The sequence below is a fragment of the Cydia strobilella genome, chromosome 3 (assembly GCF_947568885.1).
Source record: "Cydia strobilella chromosome 3, ilCydStro3.1, whole genome shotgun sequence".
NCBI lineage: Eukaryota > Metazoa > Arthropoda > Insecta > Lepidoptera > Tortricidae > Cydia > Cydia strobilella.
Genome location: NC_086043.1, coordinates 10,050,494 through 10,075,322, shown reverse-complemented (window position 1 = coordinate 10,075,322; position 24,829 = coordinate 10,050,494). Strand labels below are relative to the sequence as shown.

General features: G+C 41.9%; 1 protein-coding gene across 1 annotated transcript; it reads left to right on the top strand.

Annotated features, from left to right (window-relative positions):
* The first annotated feature begins 69 nt into the window (after positions 1-69).
* LOC134755856 (agrin-like) lies at positions 70-23,403 on the top strand. The gene is made up of 17 exons (XM_063692489.1): positions 70-155; positions 1,843-1,988; positions 2,374-2,610; positions 3,030-3,245; positions 3,715-3,927; positions 10,806-11,018; positions 12,123-12,223; positions 12,350-12,464; positions 15,731-15,964; positions 16,358-16,523; positions 18,828-18,999; positions 19,292-19,433; positions 19,866-20,126; positions 20,392-20,538; positions 21,236-21,499; positions 21,796-22,339; positions 22,572-23,403. Exons 2-17 carry the CDS (start codon positions 1,874-1,876, stop codon positions 22,729-22,731), a joined length of 3,300 nt encoding a protein of 1,099 aa, XP_063548559.1. The 5' UTR covers positions 70-155; positions 1,843-1,873; the 3' UTR covers positions 22,732-23,403.
* Positions 23,404-24,829: the final 1,426 nt, after the last annotated feature.

Here is a 24,829-nt window from a genome sequence, read left to right as displayed (position 1 = left end):
AATGAATTTAAAGTTGGTACAAAATAGATCTACATATTTTGAAGGATCATCTCCACTGCGCATGTCTACAGTTCATTCAGTGGCCCCCAGTCGCACCTCGTCTTTCAGCCAAAGATATTGTCATTGCGATTTCGACCGGTCTACATTGTGAGCAGGTAATTGTTTACTTATTTATTTGAATGTACTTTCTACGTCACAAATAGATGCGCTATCTACGATACCTATTGCCTCCCTATTGGCTGAAGTGGTCATCATATATTTATTATTTACTTATAGGTTATTCCGTCGTTAATTAAATTGCTACTAACAAAAACAACGCGTTATCGATTGACAGAGTTAGTGCTATTTTAATATCGTAACTATTTTATAATGCAGGGCTGTGACCTAAATAATAATTAGGTACATAATAAATTCTACATATGTGCCTTTCCATGGAAGAAGGGTCCTTATGCTCAATTCTAGTTACGGAGAGAACGTGTTTGTAAAATACTTCAAAATTATCATTTTTTTTTCTGCGTAGTAATTTGTTAATTTCTGTTTTGAGCCCTTGTATTGATTATATTTGATTATGAGCACGTTTCATGAGGTTTGAAAAGTCTTATCATAATTGTTTATAAATTATTTTTAAAAGACGCAATTAGCCCAACTGGGACAAAGGCGTCTAAATCCCCGTCAAATAAAAACATCTCTATCTCATCTCTATTTTAATTATAGTGCAACGAAAAGTTACTACACGAATTATCTTGGCAAAGAGTTGTAGAAAGTACACAGCAAATAGTATTTTATACAATCGTGATATAATAGACAGCTTGAAAGGTACGAGATTGAAAGGTTTAGTACCTATATAGTTTTTCGTAAATAACTCTTAAACGGTGGCCTGTAGAAAAAATGTTCTATTACTATTAAAAGATTTTTCCCCTCACTAGCTCGGAAAGTTGTCTTTTATCCTTCAATACAAGCGGGGAAAAACGCGTTTTATCCACTAGTGGGGAAAGTAATTTGACCTTGGATGTAGCGTGTTTAAGTAGCTTGACAGATAACAAAACGTAAATCGTTTATGGTAATAATTCGTTCGATATTAATTATCATTAAATAAATGGTTTGAGAATCTAATGAAAAATACCAAATTTAGCTTTATTTAATGATTTTAAGTCATAAACCTTAAAATTCCATAGGAAACGTTTGTTTTTTTTATAATGATGTTAAATATAATTCTGAATGCACAAGTTGAGTCGATGCAATTTCAAAACGCATCGTTGACATTTCATACGTCAAAAATGTCAACATTGTCAACAATTTTTTTACTAAAAAACTTTTCTCACCGACTCGCGTAAAAATACACAACTTCCAGAGTTTTCTGTTATAATATCGTAGAGAAATGAGGCATTCCAGTGATGAAGATGATCTAACGCCTGTGGATGTTGCATTTTCCTCGCTATAGTGAGGTGAAAAGTTTTGTGTTATACACGGGCGCAAATGTATTTTACTTCTCGTGTGTTGAAACACTCGCTACGCTCAGGATTCTATTTTAGAACCACTCGCTTCGCTCGTGGTTCACCTATAGAATCCTTTCGCTTGCTCGTGTTTCAATTCTACACTCGCGGGTAAAATACAACTTTGCACCCTTGTATAACAAATAACTATAGTACACTTTTTCGCTAGGATCAATATTTTTAAATATATTAAAGTGGGTAAGTTACTTATAATTTGTACTGTCGTTTTTTTTTTTAGTTTTTCGTTAATAACTCGTAAACGGTCGCCCATAGCAAAAAATCGTCTTTTAAAAATATTAAATAACAGTCCCAACTGTTACTCGTACATTTTATTTTATTTGTATTCTAGCGCTAACACTTACTAACGATGCGAGAGGAGGATGCGTGATGGTGGCAGGGAGGTGCCAAGACGGTACTGTAGGATGGTGACCGTCCGGGCGACGCTACTATCTCTGCTGGTGGTGGCCGCTAGCGGTTGCTATCTGTTTCCTAGTGGTATGTACTGTCTTGTTATTATTGTAGTTCCTACACACACTATCTACCTAACACTATCGTTTGAGGTGGTACGTGGCAGTGGCGCAGAGACGGCACGGTATTAATGGGTTTAAATGGTGACCGTCCGAACGACGCTACTGACTGTTAGTGGTGGCCATTAGCCATAGATTTGAGCCACTGTTTCCTAGTGGCGAGTAGGTACTGTCTTGTTTGATAAAAATATCAATTCAATATGTGCCATGTTACCAGCCTTACTCAAGCCACCCATCCATCCATATCATATCCAGACTTGCGGTCGCCTGATATCCGCTAATTGTTTCACTTCACATTCCTATTTAAACAGGTTTTAATGTTAGATAATGTCCATCGTAACACTTTTGTCCAGACGTAATTAACCCTTGCATCGGGGTGACGTGCGGCCCAGGAGCCCAATGCCGGCCGTCGGCTGACGCCCAATCCTACACCTGCGAGTGTCCGACGTCGTGCCCGAGCTACGGCGACCACGAGGGCTCGCGCCCGCTTTGCGCCAGCGACGCCCACGACTATCCGGGCGAATGTGAGATGCAAAGGGCCGCCTGCGACACAAACACAAACATTACCTTCAAGTATTACGGCAAATGTGGTAAATAATCTTTAGCGATGTCTACACCACTAGACCACTAAGTATCATGCTGGCCGCCCGCTCTAATAAGACTGTACTAGCAGCGGAGGATTTGAATTTTCGTCAGATGAGAAGGCATCATCCATGCGGCTGGCAACTTATGGATGACATTGACATTAACCAAAGATGGCATTGTTCCATCTCTTTTGAGGGAGGCCTTTTACTATCAGCTAATAGGGGTTCTCGCGTGATTATTATTGTCTTTTGCTTATTTATTAGGTTTTAATTTAATTATGTATTGGAATGAAAAGTTACAACAGTTATAAAAGTTATTATACCGAATAACGTTTTAAGTTAAACTGGCCAAATACATTGGCCATATTTTCCTTAGAAATGCCCGGATGCCTTAAGTGGTACCTACATCTTTTTCACACGTACAGATCCGTGCGCCGGCGTGACCTGCCCAGATCCCGAACTGTGTCAACTCGACGAGAACCGAGCCCCGTCCTGCCGCTGCGCAGAGCCGTGCCCGCTCGAGTTCTCCCCCGTGTGTGCGTCTGACGGCAAGACCTACTCCAACGAGTGCCAAATGCACAGGGAGTCTTGTCGCGCTAGAAAACAATTGAGGGTCATCTTCAAAGGGCAGTGTAGTACGGGTGAGATATTGTGGCTGTAGTGGAGTTCACCCTCGTTTATATATATATCCTGTCTAACCTAGCTTTAAGGGACTTTAACGAGTACCCAATACATGGAGTTTTAACGCAGCAGGAAGCAGCTGAAGATCGTCTTCAAAATTCAGATCATTTAATGTTTTGCTCCTATTATTTTATGTGTCGGGCGGGAAAAACCCTGTCTATACGGTGATACAACATTTATTTTGCTTCTTTCTATGCATGTGCATTACCATAGGAAAAAGCAAAAACTTTATCGTTGTGTACTTTGTTCTATGGTACCAGTACCGTTTGTGCAATCGGAGGGAGGGTTATCGTCTATTTTGGATTTTGGCTAGAAAGCAGTAGAGGCAAATTTAAGTAAACCTGGAATTGAACCTACGTACCCTTTCTGTCTTCCTTCTTTTTTACTATTCCTTATGTTATTTTTTTGACTTTGGAATTTTGCTGACAGGAGTGAACCCATGCGCAGAGGTGGAATGTCGGCACGGTGCTGAGTGCCGCGTGGAGGGCGCCGGCGCCGCGGTCTGCGCGTGTCCGCCGCCTTGCGAACCCGTACTGCGTCCCGTGTGTGGATCTGATGGCACACATGATAGCGAGTGTGAGCTGCACCGGGCAGCCTGCCTCCTTGGGAGGGAGCTGCGAGTCCTCCATGCCGGACCCTGTGGTAAAGCCGGCTTCACATTTGTGTCTAACGCAGCATGCATCGCAGAAATGTGAACGCAACCATATTAATTGTATGAAACTGATAACATTTCTGATACGCCACGACACACAACACAACAGACAAATCTGCCGTGTCAGATGCGCGCTTAACCAGTGCAAAAAGAAACTAGACCCTATGCTTAACATAATACATATTATAAATAAAATTTCAAAAAATGTCTTTAGTTACTGAAATATTTCATATTTTAAGATAGACGTTTGCCAATTTTTGGACATTGAGTTATGCGTACAGCACTGAGAATAGTAGAGAAATGGTGCAAGGAGAATGACCTATCGGTAAACCCAAAAAAGACCGACACAATTCTCTTAACACACAAACGAAAACTGGGTACATATGCAATGTCAACACTTTTTGGCACAAAACTGACACTTTCAAAGGACGTAAAGTATCTAGGCATAATCCTGGACGATAAACTGAACTGGAACAAACACCTGGACAATAAACTGAACAAAGCAACAGTAGACTTTTGGCAATGCCGGAGGATGGTGGGCAAAAGATGGGGACTTGCCCCTCACATTATACTGTGGCTGTACAAAATGGTAATAATGCCAATGATTAGCTACGGCGCGGTGGTATGGTGGCCCCGCACCCAGCTAACCACAGTAATAGACAAACTAAATAAAACACAAAGACTAGCATGTGTGGCTGCAACGGGCTGCATGAGAACTACTCCGACTGCAGCTCTAGAAATAATGCTAGGACACTACACATATACATACAGAAAGAAGCGGCTGCCACAGCTCTTCGTTTGAAAAATCTAAACCTTTCAGCTCATCGCACAAGAAGATCTATGAAAATACGATCTCAAAACTGCCCATGCTGGAAGCGCCCATCGACAAAATACCAAAAACTATGATGTTCTGAAAAGATTACGCCATATCGTTAACGGAAGATCCGAAAGAAGGACTAAACCAAATAAACCTAAGAATATTCACAGATGGCTCAACAACAAACGAAGGGACAGGATGTGGTGTCTTCTCAGAGGACCTGAACATACACATCACCAAATCCCTTGGTGAACACAATACGGTATTCCAAGCTGAATGTGTAGGAATAATAGAAGCTTGCAATGCTATTACAAGACGACAAGTGAAACACGAAACCATACTAATACTGTCAGACAGTAAATCGGTACTACAAGCGCTATGCAGCGACAAACTTACTTCAGAGCTTATACTTGAATGTCATCGGAGCCTCACTGAAGTGAGCAAAGAAGGCAACAAAGTAACAGTACAATGGATAAAGGGGCATAGTGGATCAAGAGGAAACGATGCAGCAGATGAACTGGCCAGGAAAGGTTCAGAAACACCGGCATATGGACCCGAGCCAATCATGCCCCTACCAATATCCTACATACACAACCAGCTAGAACAACATCACAGACAACTGCACAACAAGTACTGGAATGAAATGAAGACATGGAGGCAAACCAAAGAAATTCTACCGGAACTGAACCACAAGCTTACCAAAATATTACTGAAAACACCAAGAAGCCAACAACGTAAAATAGTAGGATTAATAACAGGACATAACACACTAAACAAACACCTACATATTATGGGTAAAACGGACAGCCCCATGTGCAGAGCGTGCATGGCAGAAGAAGAAACAACAAAACATATTCTCCTAGACTATAAACAGGTAGAAGTATATAGGAGCAAATACCTAGGGAATCCATGCACACAAAAGGAGGCAACTAGCAACCTGAAGACTTTGCTAAGCTTCGTGGAGGAGCTGGGGTGGTTAGAGTAGCGCTACCTCGTTTCACGCAAAATAGGCACATTGGATGTCGAGTTGCAGAAAATGCCCAGCAAAACTAACTAACTAACTATGCGTACCTATTCTAACTCAAGTGTAACTCTTCGCAGTTTTTATTACGGCGTCTGGATATCTACTATCTCGAGTTATGACCAAAACAGCGTTTGCCTATGTTGCATCAAACCTGAGTTCCACTAGGTACAGCCAGGGTTCAGCATAAGTTCTATCTTGGGTACTACTCTTCCAAGTGCTCATCAAGTCGTGTCGGATGACCAAAACAGCGTTTGCCTATGTTGCCCAAAACCTGAGTTCCACTAGGTACAGCCAGGGTTCAGCATCAGCTCTATCTTGGGTACTGCTCTCCCAAGTGTTCATTAAGACGTGTTGGATGACCAAAACAGCGTCTGCCTATGTTGCACCAAACCTGAGTTCCACTAGGTACAGCCAGGGTTCAGCATCAGCTCTATCTTGGGTACTGCTCTCCCAAGTGCTCGACATCAAGGCGTGTCCGATGACCAAAACAGCGTTTGCCTACGTTGCATCACCCTTGCACCAAACCTGAGTTCCACTAGGTACAGCCAGAGTTCAGCATCAGCTTTATCTTGGGTACTGCCCTCCCAAGTGCTCATTAAGACGTGTTAGATGACCAAAACAGCGTGTGCCTATGTTGCACCAAACCTGAGTTCCACTAGGTACAGCCAGGGTTCAGCATTAGCTTAGCTATATCTATACGAAAACCTTCTCCAGAATGTAACAAACACTTTTCTTGAAACCGCAGTCCGCATCAAAATCGGTTCAGCCAAACGCGAGATAATCGCGGACCACACGGGTCAAACTGAGAACTTTTTTTTAAGGCGGTTAAAATGTTTGGAGTTTGCCGTTAATTCTGCCGTGTGAGTTAACACATTAAACAATGGATTATCTTGTGTAGTCTGGTTACGCGTTTTACTAGGAGCACTAAAACAACGAACTCTTACAACTTAAGATAAACGAACTACGCGTGACTACCTCAATATTCCCCATGCCCCCCTGGTTACACGTTTTACTAGAAGTTGATACAATGTAGTCTTCTAACTTGAGATAAACGAAAACCTCAATAAGCCTGCGAGTCTTGGCCACGCGTAATATTATGAGCGCTCCTACAATACAACGAACTCATCTAACTTTAAGTTAGCATAGTTATGCGCAACCACCAAATGTATGAAACAGTGGTTACGCCAAACTATGTTTATGCGTTTATTTCAAAAACAATTGTACTTTTACAAAAAAAAGTAAAGAAATATTATTTTTCACGTCTATTGAAACACAAAACACATATTAAAAATGACTTGACTCAATAAACTTACGAAATATATGAGTTTATTAGTTTTCAAGCTCACCAAAAATTTTCACGTCGATTTACTCAAAACTGTGTTATTTGAGATAGCAGAGATACGTCTGACACGGCAGAAATGTGAATCCGGATTAAGTTATCTTCCGTGTGAGCTTGTGTTGCGTCCCGTGTGTGGTCTCGATGGCAATAAATAAATAATAAATTACGAATAAGTTCTTAAATTTATCCGCCCGCCAAACATTCGAAGTGGTTCCGCTCAATCTTATTGGCGTGAAAGGGCTATTTGCCCTCGCCGAATGTCAGATGAAGCGTGTAAAGCGTGTTCGTTACATTCTTACATTTTATCTGTCTTATGAATGACTAGCTGTTGCCCGCGACTTCGTACGCGTGGATTTGTATGTTGGTGGTTATATATTCTACATGAGCATAATATAGCACATTATGCAGCAAAAGATATCAGTAGGGACGGTTAATCATTTGTTAATAATCATACAACGCATGAAATTTGTCTTTCACAAACTACGAAGTTTCAAGACCCTAACTGAAAAAAATTGTTCCCGATATAATCCCTCTCGACCCTCTTAGAAGATTTACAAGTCCACTATTAAAAAAAAAAAAAATTGCTACCGAAACTATTAATACAAACTTTTCAAAAACGGTGTAAGTTATCAGTTTTCGTCTATTTTAATATAATGCCCTTTTTACCAAGTTTCAAGTTCCTAGCTTAAAAGAAAATTTGTACCACATATCCTCTTTTAACCCCTTTAGGGGTTGAATTTTTAAGAACGTAGAAATAACTTTTTTGGAATTTTATACAATGCCTTTCTAAGAAGTTTCAAAGCATTTGTAATAAATTCACTTTCAACCCCTTTTTGACCCTTTTAGGGGATGAATATTTAAAAACGCTTAAATTACTTTTCTTGTATTCTAATAATATGCCTTTATAAAAAGATTCAAGTCCCGCCCTCAAAAAAATATTTGATCTCCATACAAACTTTCAACCTCATTTTTACCACCTTGGGGGATGAATTTTCAATAATACTAAAATAAGTTTTTTTCTCTTTTAATTATATATCTTTCTATGAAGTTTCAAGTACCTAGCTTAAAATAAAATTAGGACCACGACAAACTTTTAACCCCATTTTAACGCTTTTAAGGAATGAATTTTTAAAAACGCTGAAATTACTTTTCTTATACTCGTATTCTAATAATATGCCTTTATACAAAGATTCAAGTCCCACACTCACAAAAAAAATGAGATCACCATACAAACTTTCAATCCCTTTTTCACCACCTTGGGGGATGAATTTTTAAAAACGCTGAAATGAGTTTTCTTGTTTTTTTATTATAATTAATAAACATTTATATTATAATAATAATAATATATATAATGACCGCCCTGGCCCGCAGGACTCTATAAGGATCGAGCGAGGAATATTTCAGGGTGACAGTCTGAGTCCCTTGTGGTTCTGCCTAGCTCTGAATCCTCTCAGCACCCTGCTGAAGGATTCAGGGTCAGGTTGCCGGCTTCGGAGAGAGGGTGAAGTCATTTCTCACCTTCTGTACATGGATGACCTCAAGCTATTTGCGCCAAATAACCAAGACTTGATGGTGCTATTGAAAACAACAGAAGTTTTCAGTACCGCCATCAGAATGGAGTTTGGTGTCGATAAGTGTGCGGTTATGCATGTACAGCTGGGGGAGGTTGTAAATTCAAAAAATTTACAACTTTCTGAGACAATGTCTTTCAGATCTATCTCTAAATCAGAAACCTATAAATACCTTGGTATGTCACAGTCGTTAGGTATTTAGGGAGAGGGTATTAGACGGTCGGTGAAGGAGCGCTTTTTCAGTCGGCTCACAAAAGTCCTTAACAGTCTTTTGTCAGGAGGCAACAAAGTGCGCGCCTTCAACGCCTGGGTAATGCCCTTACTCATATACTCCTTTGGCATACTAAGGTGGACTCAGACCGAGCTGGACGCCCTGGATCGGAGGGTCCGTCTAATGCTCACTACACACCGTATGCTACACCCACGCTCGTCAGTTATGAGATTGTACATCCCACGGAAGTGTGGAGGTCGAGGCTTCCTTAACGCCAAAGATCTCCACAACCGCGAGGTGTGCAATCTCAGGAATTATTTCCTTAACAACGAGTGTGGGATGCATCGTGATGTGGTGGCAGTGGACAGGAACTTCACGCCGCTCTCCTTGGCAAACGAGAACTGGCACAAACCTGTGGTACAAAGTACTGCGGGCCGCAGGGCGGTATGGGAGAGTAAGGTGCTACACGGGCGGTTCTACAAGGCCCTCATGGGACCCGATGTAGATTCGGGGACCTCTTCGGAGAAACCGAGGGTTTTGCCTGTGCAATTGCGGACGAAGTTATGATGACGAACAACTATCGGAAATATATCCTGAAGGACGGTACGGTCGACATTTGTCGGGCATGCCGCCGTCCCGGAGAGTCACTCAGGCATATCATTTCCGGTTGTTCTCATCTTGCTAACGGCGAGTACTTGCACAGACATAATCTCGTAGCCAGGATTATTCACCAGCAGCTTGCTCTTCTATACGGCCTTGTGGACCGCAAAGTACCGTACTACAAGTATTTACCTGTGCCAGTTCTCGAGAATGGTCGTGCCACGCTCTATTGGGATCGATCTATCATCACTGACAGGACTATTGTAGCCAATAAGCCTGACATTGTGATAATAGATCGATCGCAGCGCCGGGCCGTGCTCGTCGATATCACCATCCCCCATGATGAGAATCTAGTGAAAGCCGAGAAGGACAAGTCCAGTAAGTACCTAGACTTGGCTCACGAGATAACCGCCATGTGGGATGTTGATTCGACGATCATTGTCCCGATAGTCGTTTCAGCGAACGGTCTCATAGCAAAGAGTCTCGACCAACACCTTGAGAGACTCTCGCTAGGTGGTTGGATCAAGGGTCAGATGCAGAAGGCGGTGATCTTGGACACGGCGCGGATAGTCCGCCGGTTCCTCTCTCTGCGGCCCTGACCACCGGCAGCTTGGGCCCTACCCCGCTGCCGGCGGCACCCTAGGTTAGGTTTTTTATAATGTGTTTATATAGTTTTTGTAATGTTTTGTAAGTGTTTTTGTATTTGACTTTTATATGCATGTTATAAAACCCTAACCTAAGACTCAAAATAAATAAAGGAAATAATAATAAAAGTTCTTTATATAGATAACGAAGATACACATTTTGTTAGTTACATATTTTATAAAATTTGAACCCCAAGACAAACTTTCATCCCCTTTTTAACCCCCTTAGGGGTTGAATTTCCAAAAACGTCAATATTTTTTTTTGTAATCAGCTATTATGCCTTTCTAGGAAGTTTCAAAGTATTTGTAATGGATTCAAACTTTCAACCCTTTTAAACCCATTTAGGGGAAGAATTTTTAAAAACGCTGAAATCACTTTTCTTGTATTTTAATAATATCCCTTTATACGAAGTTTCAAGTCCCGCACTCAAAAATATTTATGATCTCCATATAAACTTTCAACCCCTTTTTCACCACCTTAAGGGATGAATTTTGAAAAACCCCTTCTTAGTGGATACTAACGTCATAAAAGCTACCTATTGTGAAAAAAATTAGCTCTCTAGGTCCAACGGTTTGGGCTGGGCGTTGATTTAAGTGAGTCAGTCAGTCAGTCAGTCAGGACTTTTACGTTTATATAAATGCCCTATCCCTATTGTCTTCAGGCTCGAATGGTATCTGCGCCGGCCGCGTGTGCCCCCACGGCGGCGAGTGCGTCGCATCAGGCGGGCGCGGCGTGTGCCGCTGCCCGCGCTGCTCCAACGAGTTTGCGCCCGTCTGTGGCTCCGACGGCATCTCCTACGGCAACCGCTGCAAGCTGCAGCTCGAGGCGTGCCGGCACCGCAGGGATGTCACCGTACTCTACGACGGACCTTGCAGTAAGATAATGTTCAACGGCATACCATTTCTGACAACGTCAACAAATTTAGAAGGGTTAGTGACGTTAGTGATCTGTGTGTCGGTAGTTAAGAATTGTGCACCCACCCTAGATTATGAATAAACCACGAATAAACAGTCTTGAAGTCCAACTCGAGTATCATTAACGCATACCCTGACATGGCGCAGCCGGAAATTATTTACCTAAACGGTTTAATTAAAGAGTATATAGTATAAAAAGTTAAAATATTTAATTAGTGGGACTTACCTAGTTGTTTATATGCAAACATGGAAACAGTGCTTACGCCTCCGTTGCCGTTTACTTATGATCAAAGTTGATTGAACATTACTACGGGCAGTTGGAGTGACAGTTGGAATAAATGGAGTAAAGGATTTAAAATATATTTCGACGCGTGTGAACTTTCAAAAAAAAAACCGGCCATACAAATAAATATATACTAATATTATAAATTAAAACGCATCCAAATAATATTGTATAAATAAAACAGATACGTTAGTAAGTTAACAATGTATGTAAAATTAGTAAAATATGTATAAATAAGATATGTCCTGCATAAACAAGTATATATTTACCTAAATCTAAAACATAAAAAAAAAATAGTATATCTAAATGCCATAAATACCTATAAATACTTGTTTTGTTATAATTGTAAAAATATAATAATGTATTCAATATTAAAAAAAAACAAATAAAATTGTATAGGTCCTTTAAAATCTATGTAAAAGCATAGGTTTGTTTAAAGTTCTATTACTAGAATAAAATAAGAAAATGCATTCTTGTTTTAGGTATGTCCTAGTACTTATTTCTTATTATTGTTTTTAAGAAGGAAGATGTGTCGGTAGTTAAGAATTGTGCACCCACCCTAGATTATGAATAAACAGTCTTGAAGTTCAACTCGAGTATCATTAACGCATACCCTGACAATACAAATTTAAAATTTCTAGCATTTTTTTTTATTGACTGACAGGTTGGCTAAAATCCAGACCTTTGTCTACATAGTATACTACTCTTAGCGTGGCTCGTAGCGGCAACCGACAAATCCTTTTTATTAGAAACCTACTCACGAATGTTGTTTTATTTCCAGATGGATGTGAGAACAAGAAATGCGAGTTCTATGCTGTATGTGAAAGTGATGGGATTTCAGAAGCAAGTTGTGTCTGTCCGAAGCATTGCGAGGAAGGAACGGTTAGGATCCTGTCATTATCCAGGACTAAAAATACTTAGTATCTAACATTATTTAATTCGAAGCAGACCTTAAACTTGGTTTAAAGATTAGCTGCAAATAAAATAATTTGTCTACACTTATTTCAGGAAACCGAAGAAGTGTGTGGCAATGATAATAAGACCTACAGCAGCGTATGCTCGCTGCGTGATGTAGCTTGCCGTGAAAAGCGGCGACTGCACGTCAAACATATGGGCTCTTGCGGTAAGTTACTTCAAGCAAAGTGTGTCTACATTATTATTCAACAACGACGGGACTTAATCGCGTAAAATAAGTTTTAAATTTACCTCCGACGTTTCGAGGACGGCGTTGTCCCCGTGGTCTCGGAGAAGACTGGCTAAAGTTGACATCAACATCTTCTAGGCGCGCGAGTTTTTCGAACTACCCGCACTTGGTCTTGTTTATTAACTTGAACGTTTTGCGCACTAGGGATGTCACCGGGTCGACACACACCACTCACAATACTCGATTTTTCAACTTTCGATATTTGTTTTCGCTTACACTTACTAATGACTGGGTTCCATGTGGATGAGATCTTAAAACCTTCGTCTCGATTGAAATTTCTATGTTTTTTGATTTCAATTTCTTCACGGATTTTTCTACTATAAAACCAACGATCTGTAAAGATAAAGATTCTTTATTTGCAAGAATACTTAATTCTAAAATACAGGTGTTGTTTTGTTAAAATATGGTGTACAGTATTCAGTCGCATAACGACATACAAATTTTCAAAAAAAAAAATGTTATCTAATAGTATAATTAATAGATTAAAATTCCAATATTAAAATTCATAATAAGTAATTGATTGATTAATTAATAATAAGAACACTTAACTTAAAATAAATACATTTTTCAACCTTAATTCTTAGGTACAACTGCAAATTACATTCCAAATATTCCTTAACGCTATAGAAACAGTGCTATAACAGAAAACTAGTTAGTTTTTTCTTGTATTCCATAGCGTTTAGTTGTTTTATACTGTTGGGCAAATTGTTGTATAGATCTATGCACATATTTATTTATTTATTTAAACTTTATTGCACAAGCAAAGAAAAATGTACAAATGGCGGACTTAATGCCAAAAGGCATTCTCTACCAGTCAACCATTAGGTCAAACAGAGACATAAATGTTGGCGCAGGATAGATTCATAAATTATAACGAGAAATAGAACCAAAAAAAATTCAAATATTATGTATATATATATAAACATAATAACGTAAACTAACAAAATTATGATTAAATACTAATACTTATATGATATACAAAAGATAAACTAATACATATCAGTACATACAAGATGGAGAACATTATTTAAATTCTTCTGACAGAAGATGCTTGCGGAGTAGACGCTTAAAAACAGGCTTGCTTGGGGCTTGTCGAATCGAGAGAGGGAGGGAATTCCAGAGACGGATTGCCTCAACGGCGAAAGAGTTGGACATAAAACCAGTACGGTGAGAAGGGATGGAGAGTTTGAGTGAGCGGGAGGAACGCAGTTCACAGCCTGGACGGGGGGCGACAAAAGTGAATTTACATTTAAGATATCCTGGTGTAGAAGGCTGGAACAAGATGGAAAATAATATACTCAGGATTCTAAGGGACCTACGCCGACGGATGGAAAGCCAGTTGAGCTGACGTCGATAGAAAGAAACATGGTGGTATTTGCGAAGGCCGAAAATAAAACGTATGCCATTATTAATGAGACGGTCAAGTTTATTGAGGTATTCCTGCGAGATATTAGTCATGCATACGTCCGCATAGTCAATGACTGGCAAAACTAGAGCCTGCACTAGGAGTTTTTTGGTACCTACTGGGAGAAAATTCTTAAATTTGTAGAGATTACGCAGCGTCCAACAGACTTTCCGACTAACTTCTGAGATTTGGTAATTCCAGTTAAGGCTTGGATCTAAAACAAGGCCGAGATCTTTCACTTGTTTAGATATTGTACATATTGTACGCATTCCTCTTATATATATCCAAGTTGCACCGGGGTTGATAAAGTAGATTTTGGTATTAAGTTCTCTGGCTTGAGAAGAATTCAGATCTCATTTTAAACAAATCTGGACGGTTTTTTACAAGTAAACATGCTTTTTTAATATACATGCATGGCAGCGGTAATATTTTTAATTTCTGAAATAGTGGTCGGCAGCTATCAGTTACCCAGGCTCTCATTATTGCACGGACACATTTTTTCTGCAATAGAAATGCTCTTTCGACATCTACCGAATTTCCCCACAGTAATAGCCCATGTAGAAAGTATTATTAGCCAATGTAGAAAGTATTCTAGGGTTGTGAACAGTTGTGAAGCTCAATCCAGTGGTTTGGCCCTGACTCTTCTCTTTTCTTCTGAAGTCTGCCGTTGCTGAGCATTTACTAGAGTCAGGGCCAAACCACTGGATTGAGCTTCACAACCCTATAATACTTTACAGATCGTGGGTTTTATAGTAGAAAAATCCGTGAAGCCATTGAAATCAAAAAACATAGAAATTTCAATCGAGACGAAGGTTTTAAGATCTCATCCACATGGAACCCAGTCATTAGTAAGTGTAAGCGAAAACAAATATCGAAAGTTGAAAAATCGAATATTGTGAGTGTTGTGTGTCGACCCGGTGACATCCCTAGTGCGCAAATCGATCAAGTTAATAAACAAGACCAAGTGCGGGTAGTTCAAAAAACTCGCGCGCCTAGAAGATGTTGATGTCAACTTTAGCCAGTCTTCTTCGAGACCACGGGGACAACGCCGTCCTCGAAACGTCGGAGGTAAATTTAAAACTTATTTTACGCGATTAAGTCCCGTCGTTGTTGAATAATAATGAGTAAAAATCGTGTAAGTTTAAATAAAGTGTGTCTACGTATAGTTTAAACACAGTTTAATAAATTTACCGTCTCACTTGTGTTTCTTCTTGGTGCGTTGTACCAAAGACGCGGTGACCAAATAGACTCACTTCAAACTTTTCGAACATAGGCAGCACTATCTAATTTGGGTATTTATTACGTATCTAAATCGTATGGAATGCAAAATTAGAGTAAGCATGCGAAGAAACCTACACTAGGTAATAACGAGTCCGGTAGAGACAACTTAGGGAACTAGAAACATTCGTTAATATGAGGTTCGAGGATATTGTTGACCAGGAATGTGGCTCGTTAAGGGCTTAAGGGTGACTAATGTTACCATGACAAATACCGGGGCAGAAACGACCAAGTACCCGATGGCGAGACGAGCTGGATGACTACGCGATACTATAGGTAATATAATGGACTAGACTGGCTACCGAGAAACGGAATTGGAATAAGATGATCGAGGCCTTTGCCCAACAATGTGATCTTAAAAAAAAACCCCTACTAAATAAATGAATAATAAAAATAAAATAACAGCTAACACTTGAAAGTTAAATTATTAGGCTAGTAAATAAATAATAAAAATGTTACCATTTTGATAGTTTGGTATTGCTTACCTACAATACCATTCCAGAGTCATGCATCGGCGTGGAGTGTCCAAGCGGCACCTGGTGCGCGCGTGGGCAGTGCGCATGCTCCAACCCGTGCGCCGACGTGCCGCGCGAGCCCGTGTGCTCAAACATGCGCACCACCTTCGTGCACGAATGCGCGCTGCAACGCGCCGCGTGTGAGGCGCGCATGCGCGGCGAGCCGTCCGTGCGTGTGGCCTACTATGGCGAGTGTGCGGAGGAGGAACACAGTACGGCGGGTATAATATACGTACTTACTGTTTTACAGTCTGCCAAGCCGTTTTTCTACTTGTGTATACGTATAGGGCCTCTTGCAACAAATGTCTGTAATGTGTTTCGTATTCGTGTAAGTTTGTCAGTTCTCAATGGAATTGCCTGCGTCATAAGTATTTGATCAACTCGCCCTTGGTAACCTACCCTCTTTTTAGTGTTTTGATGGAAATACAATGCATGCTATAGATGCGGCCCGACTCGGAGGCGCCCCTACGGGCTAATAAGCTACGTTTTTCTGCTTTGACAAATTTCAGGAGAGCCAGATGCTGCAAAGGACAAACAGTAAATTAACTCTCGAGTGCCTTCGCCTTCGTCTCATTCATGAAGACTTTTTCTATAAACATTTTCATTAATTACAGGTGTAAACAAAAGCGCTAAAATCACGGAGATAACAAACGAGATCTCAAATGAAAGAGAGAGAGAAGAGAACGAAAACTCCAGCGAGCCAACCGGCACGGCGGTGTGCGCTCGTGTCCAATGCGCATATGAAGCTACTTGCGCGGTTGACTCCAATGGACAACCAAGGTGTGAATATATTAGTATTAGAGTGCCAACTGTGCCTTATTTCTCGAACGGTATTAAGCGAGGTTTAGACTAGCAAGAACTTGCATGCAATTTTCGTTACATTGCGATATCTGATCAAACTTTTGAATACAGTTTACCTTAGTAGTCGGCAATGTAACTTAAATTGCATGCAAGTTCTTGCTAGTCTAAACCTCGCTTAAGTCTAATATTATTAGTGTGTTGCCATGGTAACGGTATACGACTTGACAGTTCATCATGATCCTCCTCGCGTTATCCCGGCATTTTGCCACGGCTCATGGGAGCCTGGGGTCCGCTTAGCAACTAATCCCGATAATTGGCGTAGGTACTAGTTTTTACGAAAGCGACTGCCATCTGACCTTCCAACCCAGAGGGTAAACTAGCCTTATTGGGATTAGTCCGGTTTTCTTCACGATATTTTCCTTCACCGAAAAGCGACTGGTTGAACCCGCGACCTCTGGATTAAAAGTCGCACGCTCTTACCGCTAGGCCACCAGCGCTTATTATTACTTAGTCTAAAACTGTTTGAGAAACGGGCTCCTTTCGTTGATATTGTTATTGCATAAGAACATGTTTTCGACACCCTATTTGTTTTAAATATCGGCACGGCATTTTAAAGTAGCGTTCTTCAAGGTATAAAAGTTCACTTATTGTTGATGGTGCACTCTTAGATTCCAGACAATGAAATGAAAAAGACAGCATCTTTTGCCCAATTATGTAGAAAAGGAGATAAAACGACCCACTTTTCTAGTAGCATTTCGTTTTTGTAAGGGTTTCAGTTCTAACCTAACCTTTTCTGATAGCAGTTCTGTTGTGTGAGAATCGCAGTTCAAAACCCACTTTTCTAGTAGCATTTCCGGGTCCGGGTCTGGGTCCGGATCCGAGTCCGGGTCCGTGTCCGGCTGTCCGGGTCCAAGTTTGGGTCAGAGTTCGGTCCGGGTCCGAGTTGGGGTCCATGTTCAGACCCGGGTCCGGGTCCGAGTCCGGGTCCAAGTTTGGGTCTGGGTCCATAAGGAAGAGAACAAATCGCCAAACGTGAACAATGTGTCATTGAAGAGTTCCATTCTAATCATCATCAGCAGTTCCACTTCATCAAATGTCACTTTTTAAAATGTAAATGCTGGATTTGTTGATGAAAATACAAAAATCACTATATGTATGCCTTTCACATTTGAGGAGTTCCCTCGGTTCCTCGTGGGTCTCATCATCAGAACTCGAGCTTGACAAAAATATGTCTTAAAAACTTAAGTTGCTTAACAAATATAAAGAAGAGGGCAAATCGCCAAACGTAAACTATGCGTCATTAAAGAGTTCCATTCTGATCATCATCAGCAGTTCCACTTCATCAAATGTCACTTTTTTAAAATGGGAATGCTGGATTTGTTGATAAAAATACAAATCTCACTATATGTATGCCTTTCACATTTGAGGAGTTCCCTCGATTCCTCATGGATCCCATCATCAGAACTCGAGCTTGACAAAAATGTTTCTTGAAAACCTAACTTGCTTAACAAACATAACGAAAATGACAAATCGCCAAACGTGAACTATGCGTCATTGAAGAGTTCCGTTCTGATCATCATCAGCAGTTCCACTTCATCAAATGTCACTTTTTTAAATGCTTGATTTGTTGATGAAAATACTAAAATTACTATATTGTATGCCTTTAACATTTGAGGAGTTCCCTCGATTCCTCATGGATCCCATCATCAGAACTACTTTTTGACAAAAACGGGACCAATCTGTATGTATATACTTACAATCAAAAAAAGAATTTTCAAAATCGGTCCAGAAATGACGGAGTTATGGAGTAACAAACATTTAAAAAAAAACAACCGAATTGAGAACCTACTCCTTTGAAATCTTGAAGTCGGTTAAAAATAAAATTGTCACATCCACTCATTAATTCATTCACTACCGTTTTCGCGATTAGTATTCTACATAGCTGTGTGTGTAATCATTCACCTCGACTCTCCTGCCGATATCTTTAACCTATCGTACCTTTTTATAAAGCACTAGGTTCTGTCCGCGGCTTCGGCTGCGTGGGATGATGACGTGATTCACAGGGCCGGATTTATATAGCGTCAATAGTATGGACGGCAATGCGAGCGCTTTGTGTTCGCGGCGAGCGCCGGCACGAGCGTTAGGTGCATGTAATGCTCGTATTGCCATCCACACGCAGAATTCCTGTTACATTACACGATGGATGACTATACACCTTACACCCGTCTGGACTCGGCTTTATATAAGTATGGATATTCCTAAAGTTCGTGTAATGTTTGGCAGATGTGCGTGCCTGTTCGACTGCGCGGCTGCTGCCGCCGCAGCGGCTACGTCGGCGCCTGTGTGCGCGTCCGACCTGCGCCTGTACCCCACGCTCTGCCACATGAAGTTAGAGTCGTGCCGCCGGCAGGAGGAGCTGCGGCTGCGGCCGCTGGCGCTGTGTCGCGGGCTAGAGGTACACTAATAATTAGTGTTTTTAGATATAGACAATTAATTAAAACATACAGACAATTAATACTGACTAAGTTATAATTATCAAACTGGTGCTCGCAGTACCTTAGTAGGTACGCAGCGGCATTGTTGCGCGCTCGTGGGGAGATCGTTGCGCGCTTGCGGCGAATTCGCTGCGCGCTTGCCTCGCTTTCAACTCGCTCGCAAATCGCCTGTATGATAGGGACCTTAACGTTAGGGGACTTAAGCAGGTAAACGTCAACTTGTTTTTAAAATGTGTTTCTGTAATTTTACAGTTCCGCCCGTGTGGCGACGACGAGCCGGTCACGGACTCGGAAGGGCGGCCCGTGGACTGCGGCGGCGGCCCTCATCGCAAGGACTGCCCCGTCGGCAGTTATTGCCATCACACCACTAAAGCAGCCCGCTGTTGCAGAAAAGGTACCTAAGGCCCTCGTATCACTTCTTACCACCTGATAGCATATAGCAAATGTGCTATATTTTTTTCTCGAGCTATGTCTTAAGATATCAGATGCTCTTCGATAACCGGCCGCTGCTTGAGAAGCGTACATGATTGACATTGCTAAGTCGTTAGTCCAGTGCTTTGCCTGGTTTCGATATCAGCAAGGATAAAATAATTATGATTATAATAAGTAAATACATAATATCCGTCAACTAAGTCATATTCATATAAGGGCTTTTAGTCCTGCTAGAACTATGATATTATGATCCAGGACGTCTCTTATTTGCTTTATGTAGGTACCTAACATAGCAACGTTCCCATCAGACGCAGCAAAACTTCATTGATACATAATAACAATTGATTTCATCAGCTGCGGCTTGATTGTAATAAATGACTATGTACTCTTTCAGACAAAAATCAACCCGAGAAAAAGATCTGCCAAGAATCATGGCACGGGTGCTGCGCCGACGGGGTGACGGCAGCGCGCGGGCCCGGCGGCAGCGGCTGCCCGTCGCAGTGCGGCTGCCACCGGCTCGGCGCCGTGTCGGAGCAGTGCGACGGCGCCGGCCAGTGCGACTGCCGGCCCGGCGTCGGCGGCCTCAAGTGCGACCGCTGCGAGCCCGGCTACTGGGGCCTGCCGAGGATCGGGACCGGACACATGGGCTGTATTCGTGAGTTGCTCTTGAACGCTTGTTCGTGCCATCAATCTGAAACAAATGACGACTTCGTGTGTCCGAAGGTAATTAGATAAGACAAGATTTGGCTTGCTGAATGCTGACTGAAAAAAGACGTGTATAGGAAATTTGCATCTCAAGGGGCTTTATATAAAAAAAAAAAACAGAGTAATGTAAATGACACGACAAATTATAACAAAGTAGTCCTAGCAGAGTATTCACGCCGATATTATTTATTTATTTATAAACATTTAATTTTCAGCTTGCGGATGTTCGGCGTTCGGATCAGTGCGCGAAGACTGCGAGCAAATGACGGGGCGCTGTGTGTGCAAGCCCGGAATCCAAGGGCAGAAATGCACGGTGTGCTCCAACCACGAACACGCGCTTGGGCCTAATGGCTGCTTCGATCGTATGTACCATTTATAAACCATCCCTGTTCTGCGTTCGGGTCAGTGCGCGAAGACTGCGAGCAAATGACGGGGCGCTGTGTGTGCAAGCCCGGAATCTAAGGGCAGAAATGCACGGTGTGCTCCAACCACGAACACGCGCTTGGGCCTAATGGCTGCTTCGATCGTATGTACCATTTATAAACCATCCCTGTTTTGCGTTCGGGTCAGTGCGCGAAAACTGCGAGCAAATGACGGGGCGCTGTGTGTGCAAGCCCGGCATCCAAGGGCAGAAATGCACGGTGTGCTCCAACCACGAACACGCGCTTGGGCCTAATGGCTGCTTCGATCGTATGTACCATTTATAAACCATCCCTGTTTTGCGTTCGGGTCAGTGCGCGAAAACTGCGAGCAAATGACGGGGCGCTGTGTGTGCAAGCCCGGCATCCAAGGGCAGAAATGCACGGTGTGCTCCAACCACGAACACGCGCTTGAGTTTAATGTCTGGTTTGACCGTATGTACCATTTAGGTACATACATCACACACTTAGCAATACCTACTAATATTAAATATGTAAATGCGAAAGTAACTCTCCCTGTCTGTTACCTCTTCACCGATTTAGATAAAAAATTTGGTATAGAGATAGTGTATCACAAGCCTTATGGAGGTACTGTAACGTTTTATGGAATTGTGCGCAATGACACGTTTTTTCTGTACAGCGGAATCGACACAACTGCCAGCGACGAGCTGCGAGCACATGGCGTGCTACTTCGGCGCGTACTGCGTGGTGCGCAGCGGGCTCGCGCAGTGCGAGTGCGGCGGTGGCGACTGCGGCCCCGCAGAGGCGCCCTCAGTCTGCGGTAGCGACGGCCGCACCTACCTCTCCGCTTGCCACCTCCGCACGCACGCCTGTAGGACGCAATCCGACATCGTCGTGCAGGCCTTCGGCCCCTGCGCCGACGACGGCCCGCACGTTAGGCGAGGTAGTCGCTCCACCGGCAAACTCACCCTCACGCGCCTCCGCCTCCGCCCCCGCACCCCATCTGCATCGCTAGCGCCCGAGCGCTCCGACCCCGGCCACGCGTCCACGGACACCACCGACAGCGGCAAGCCGGACAGCCCCGAGCCCGAATTGACTTGCGTCGACATCCTCCCGCCGGTCGGATATCGTTAGAACGAGCTAGCTCCACTACCATTACTCGCACAACTCTCATTAACTATCCGCTAGAAGCACCCGTGTACCTAAATATTAAGACGTATCGATTGATTAAATTTCCAGAAATGAACAGTGATACACCATTGCAAACGAATGAAGTCCAGTCCCAATGTGTTCCGCAGCCGACGGCGATGATAGTAGAAGAGGTCGAAGAGGAGTTGACGAATGAGTTTGGGGAATATTCGATTTATGATGATTTCGAGGACGTAGAGGAAATATATAGAATGCCCCTGTTCGACGGCTTTGCACGGATGATGGCCCGAACGAGGCTGCCCGCGAAACGTTTTGATATCTGGGCTGAAGTGTCCGCAGTTTGCGACGAAGGCACGCTCCTCAGCGCGGCCGGACCGAGCGATAACTTGTGGCTCGGGTTCGGTGAAAACAAAGCTGTGTTACGTTGGAACGCTGGCAGCGGACCGATGGAGCTGCGTGCCGGGAAAGTGAGATATGACGGTCGCTCGAAGATTTCTGCTCGACGGTACAAGAAGGATGGGATGTTGCGGATGGGCAAGGCGACCGCGAGAGGCTCGACGCCGGGGCGAATGACTTCGCTTGACGTCGACCCGTTCATCTACATAGGTCGTCCGCCGGAGAATATTACAAAAAGGTAAACATATTAAATGTTGTATTTGCTATTGTGGCAGTGTCGTCCAAGTTTATGTAAAATAATTGATAAAATTACGAAAATAGAAAATTACTCGTCTCTAAATTAGTAGTAGAACCGGGACGGGCTTGAAACCGGAACCCGTTTCTATGAAGGGTCAGGAGGTGTCCCCTTATTAAAACGCAGGATTTGTTGGACACTTATGTAAATTCGGTGGTTGGTTTTATGTTCACAGGCTGCCCGGAATCCCAACGCTGTCGGGGTTCGTGGGCTGCGTGCACCGGCTGCGCGTGAGCGGGCGCGACGTGATCCCGCCGGCGCGCGGGCTCACGCTGCGCGGGCAGGGGCTGCGCGCCTGCACGCCGCGCAACCTCGCGCAGATCGTGTGCCCCTAGTACCTACTCTACACATACATACGCAATCCAAACTACAAGATCTCAGACGCGCTTACTTTATTCACCGTATGTGAAACTCTAGCTGAGTTTCACATACGGTTATATTAGAAAATCATCGCGCCATTGTGGAAATTTTGGTTTCTGCTACGGGATGGGTTGGGTTACTAAGTATTTTTTGTAAAAACAGGATTGGTTAAACCGTCGTACACTCTAAAGTACCTTTGTACGATTAACGAGGTCTTAGTATGAGAACATAATTGTTTGATTAAATTAAATATTTTAAAGTAAAACAATTTAGGGACCGAAACTGTTAATATTGTGGTGCCAAAAGCGTTTTACAAATTGGGATTTGGCTGAACATGGATAATGATAGGAATTGTAAAAGATTGAAAAGATTATCATCTTCTATTTAAATCCAAGTATAATAAATGACTGTCAAATGTAAGCAATAAATGATAGTTATAAAATTAATATCGTATATCACCTCTTTTAAAATAACTTTTCTCAAGTTACCATTAAAATTATGTATTCTACGTCTACGTAGATACATTTATAATGAAAAATGTGATAGTTTATGAATTCTTGTAAGATATCAAAGTGTGTATCACTATTTTCTATAACATATCTAATACTGTGCATTTTTAAATAAAGTGTCTTGTTATTTATAACTAATTTATGATTATATATCTTTCCTACTTATTGTTACTATTTCCTACTTATTCGGTTTCCTACATAGGTAAATTATACTATTATTAAGTTAAACTAGCAAAGCATGATATTTAGCAACATTGATTAAAAATAAAAACTAGCAAATTTTGTTGGCGTGAGCTTCCAGTTATTATAATTAACGGATAGAGAGACAAATTGAGGAATAATTGTTTGTTTTTTAGGTTAAACCTGGAACTCGTACATACGGAAGCTGACGCGTAAAAACGAATGCAGCGCCATCTGCGTTGTGCTTTGCGCATTTTCTTGACCATTTTCTTGCGCAAGAAACGTACAGTACAATAGTACGTACATGCCTACAGGTATTTAATATACCAGGAGCAGTCGGGTCGTTGATCATACAGGTAACTTAAAGGTTCTAAGAGAAAATATTCACCCGCGAAAACTCTGTCATTACAATAATTTGTTAGTAGGTGCAGTAGGTATTTTATTTAGTATATAGAAAATATGGAAATATACATAGGTACTAGGTGTAATAAAGACAAGTCTAAATAAACAACACCTCAATAACTATAAGCTATTAGGTACCTACTTGGCTGTCAGTGGGTGTTTTACCGTCGGAACGTAGGTAAACATCTCAAAAAATTACGACAAGGGTGTCTTGCGCACAGCTCATCAGGAGCCGCAATTAAAGCAAGCTTGCATATAAAAAATCTAACGTTTCTTATCAAGAATAAGTTAACCCCACCAAAAATATTTTCATGTAAAATGTTGGCAAGATGAAACCATAAGGCTCGCACTGTCAAAAAGTAATCAGATCTCTTGTAGAGCCAAGCTTCTAAGTCTACAAGCCCTAACTTCACAAACTCTACAGCTCTACACCTTAGTTAAAATATGTGGCTTTGGGGCAAAAAATTTCAAGTTTTTGAATTTTTGTTGTTGTTTGTGTACTAAGACATATTACTTACCAAATTTCAGCTTCCTAGGACTTTAGGAAGTACCCTAAAGGTTTTGGATGATCATCAGTGAGTGAGTGAGTCAGTGACGAAATCGGGTTTTTTTAGATATAAATAAAGTCTAAAGTATAAGAGCTATGCAATTAATTTTTTTTATGCTTAATAAGTCCACAATTGACATCATATTCCGAGAACTTTGTTTATCTGGTATATTCCAAACCCAAGTTATGAGGGTTCAAAAAAACGACGAAGCGCTTCGAGAAAAGGTAGGTACTTCTTCTTCTCGTGTCGATGGTTTCGTTCGTATACATTTCATATTAAGCGGGACCAGAAGGTAGGTACTGCCCTTGCGCTTCGCTTTGCTCGTCTTGGCGGAGGCACTGCCGTGCCCCCAGATTAAGGTGATTTCGCTGATTACGAAATGTCTATAGGCAAGAGCATAGTCATAGAGTAACTTATACTAGAGCGGTACTGTC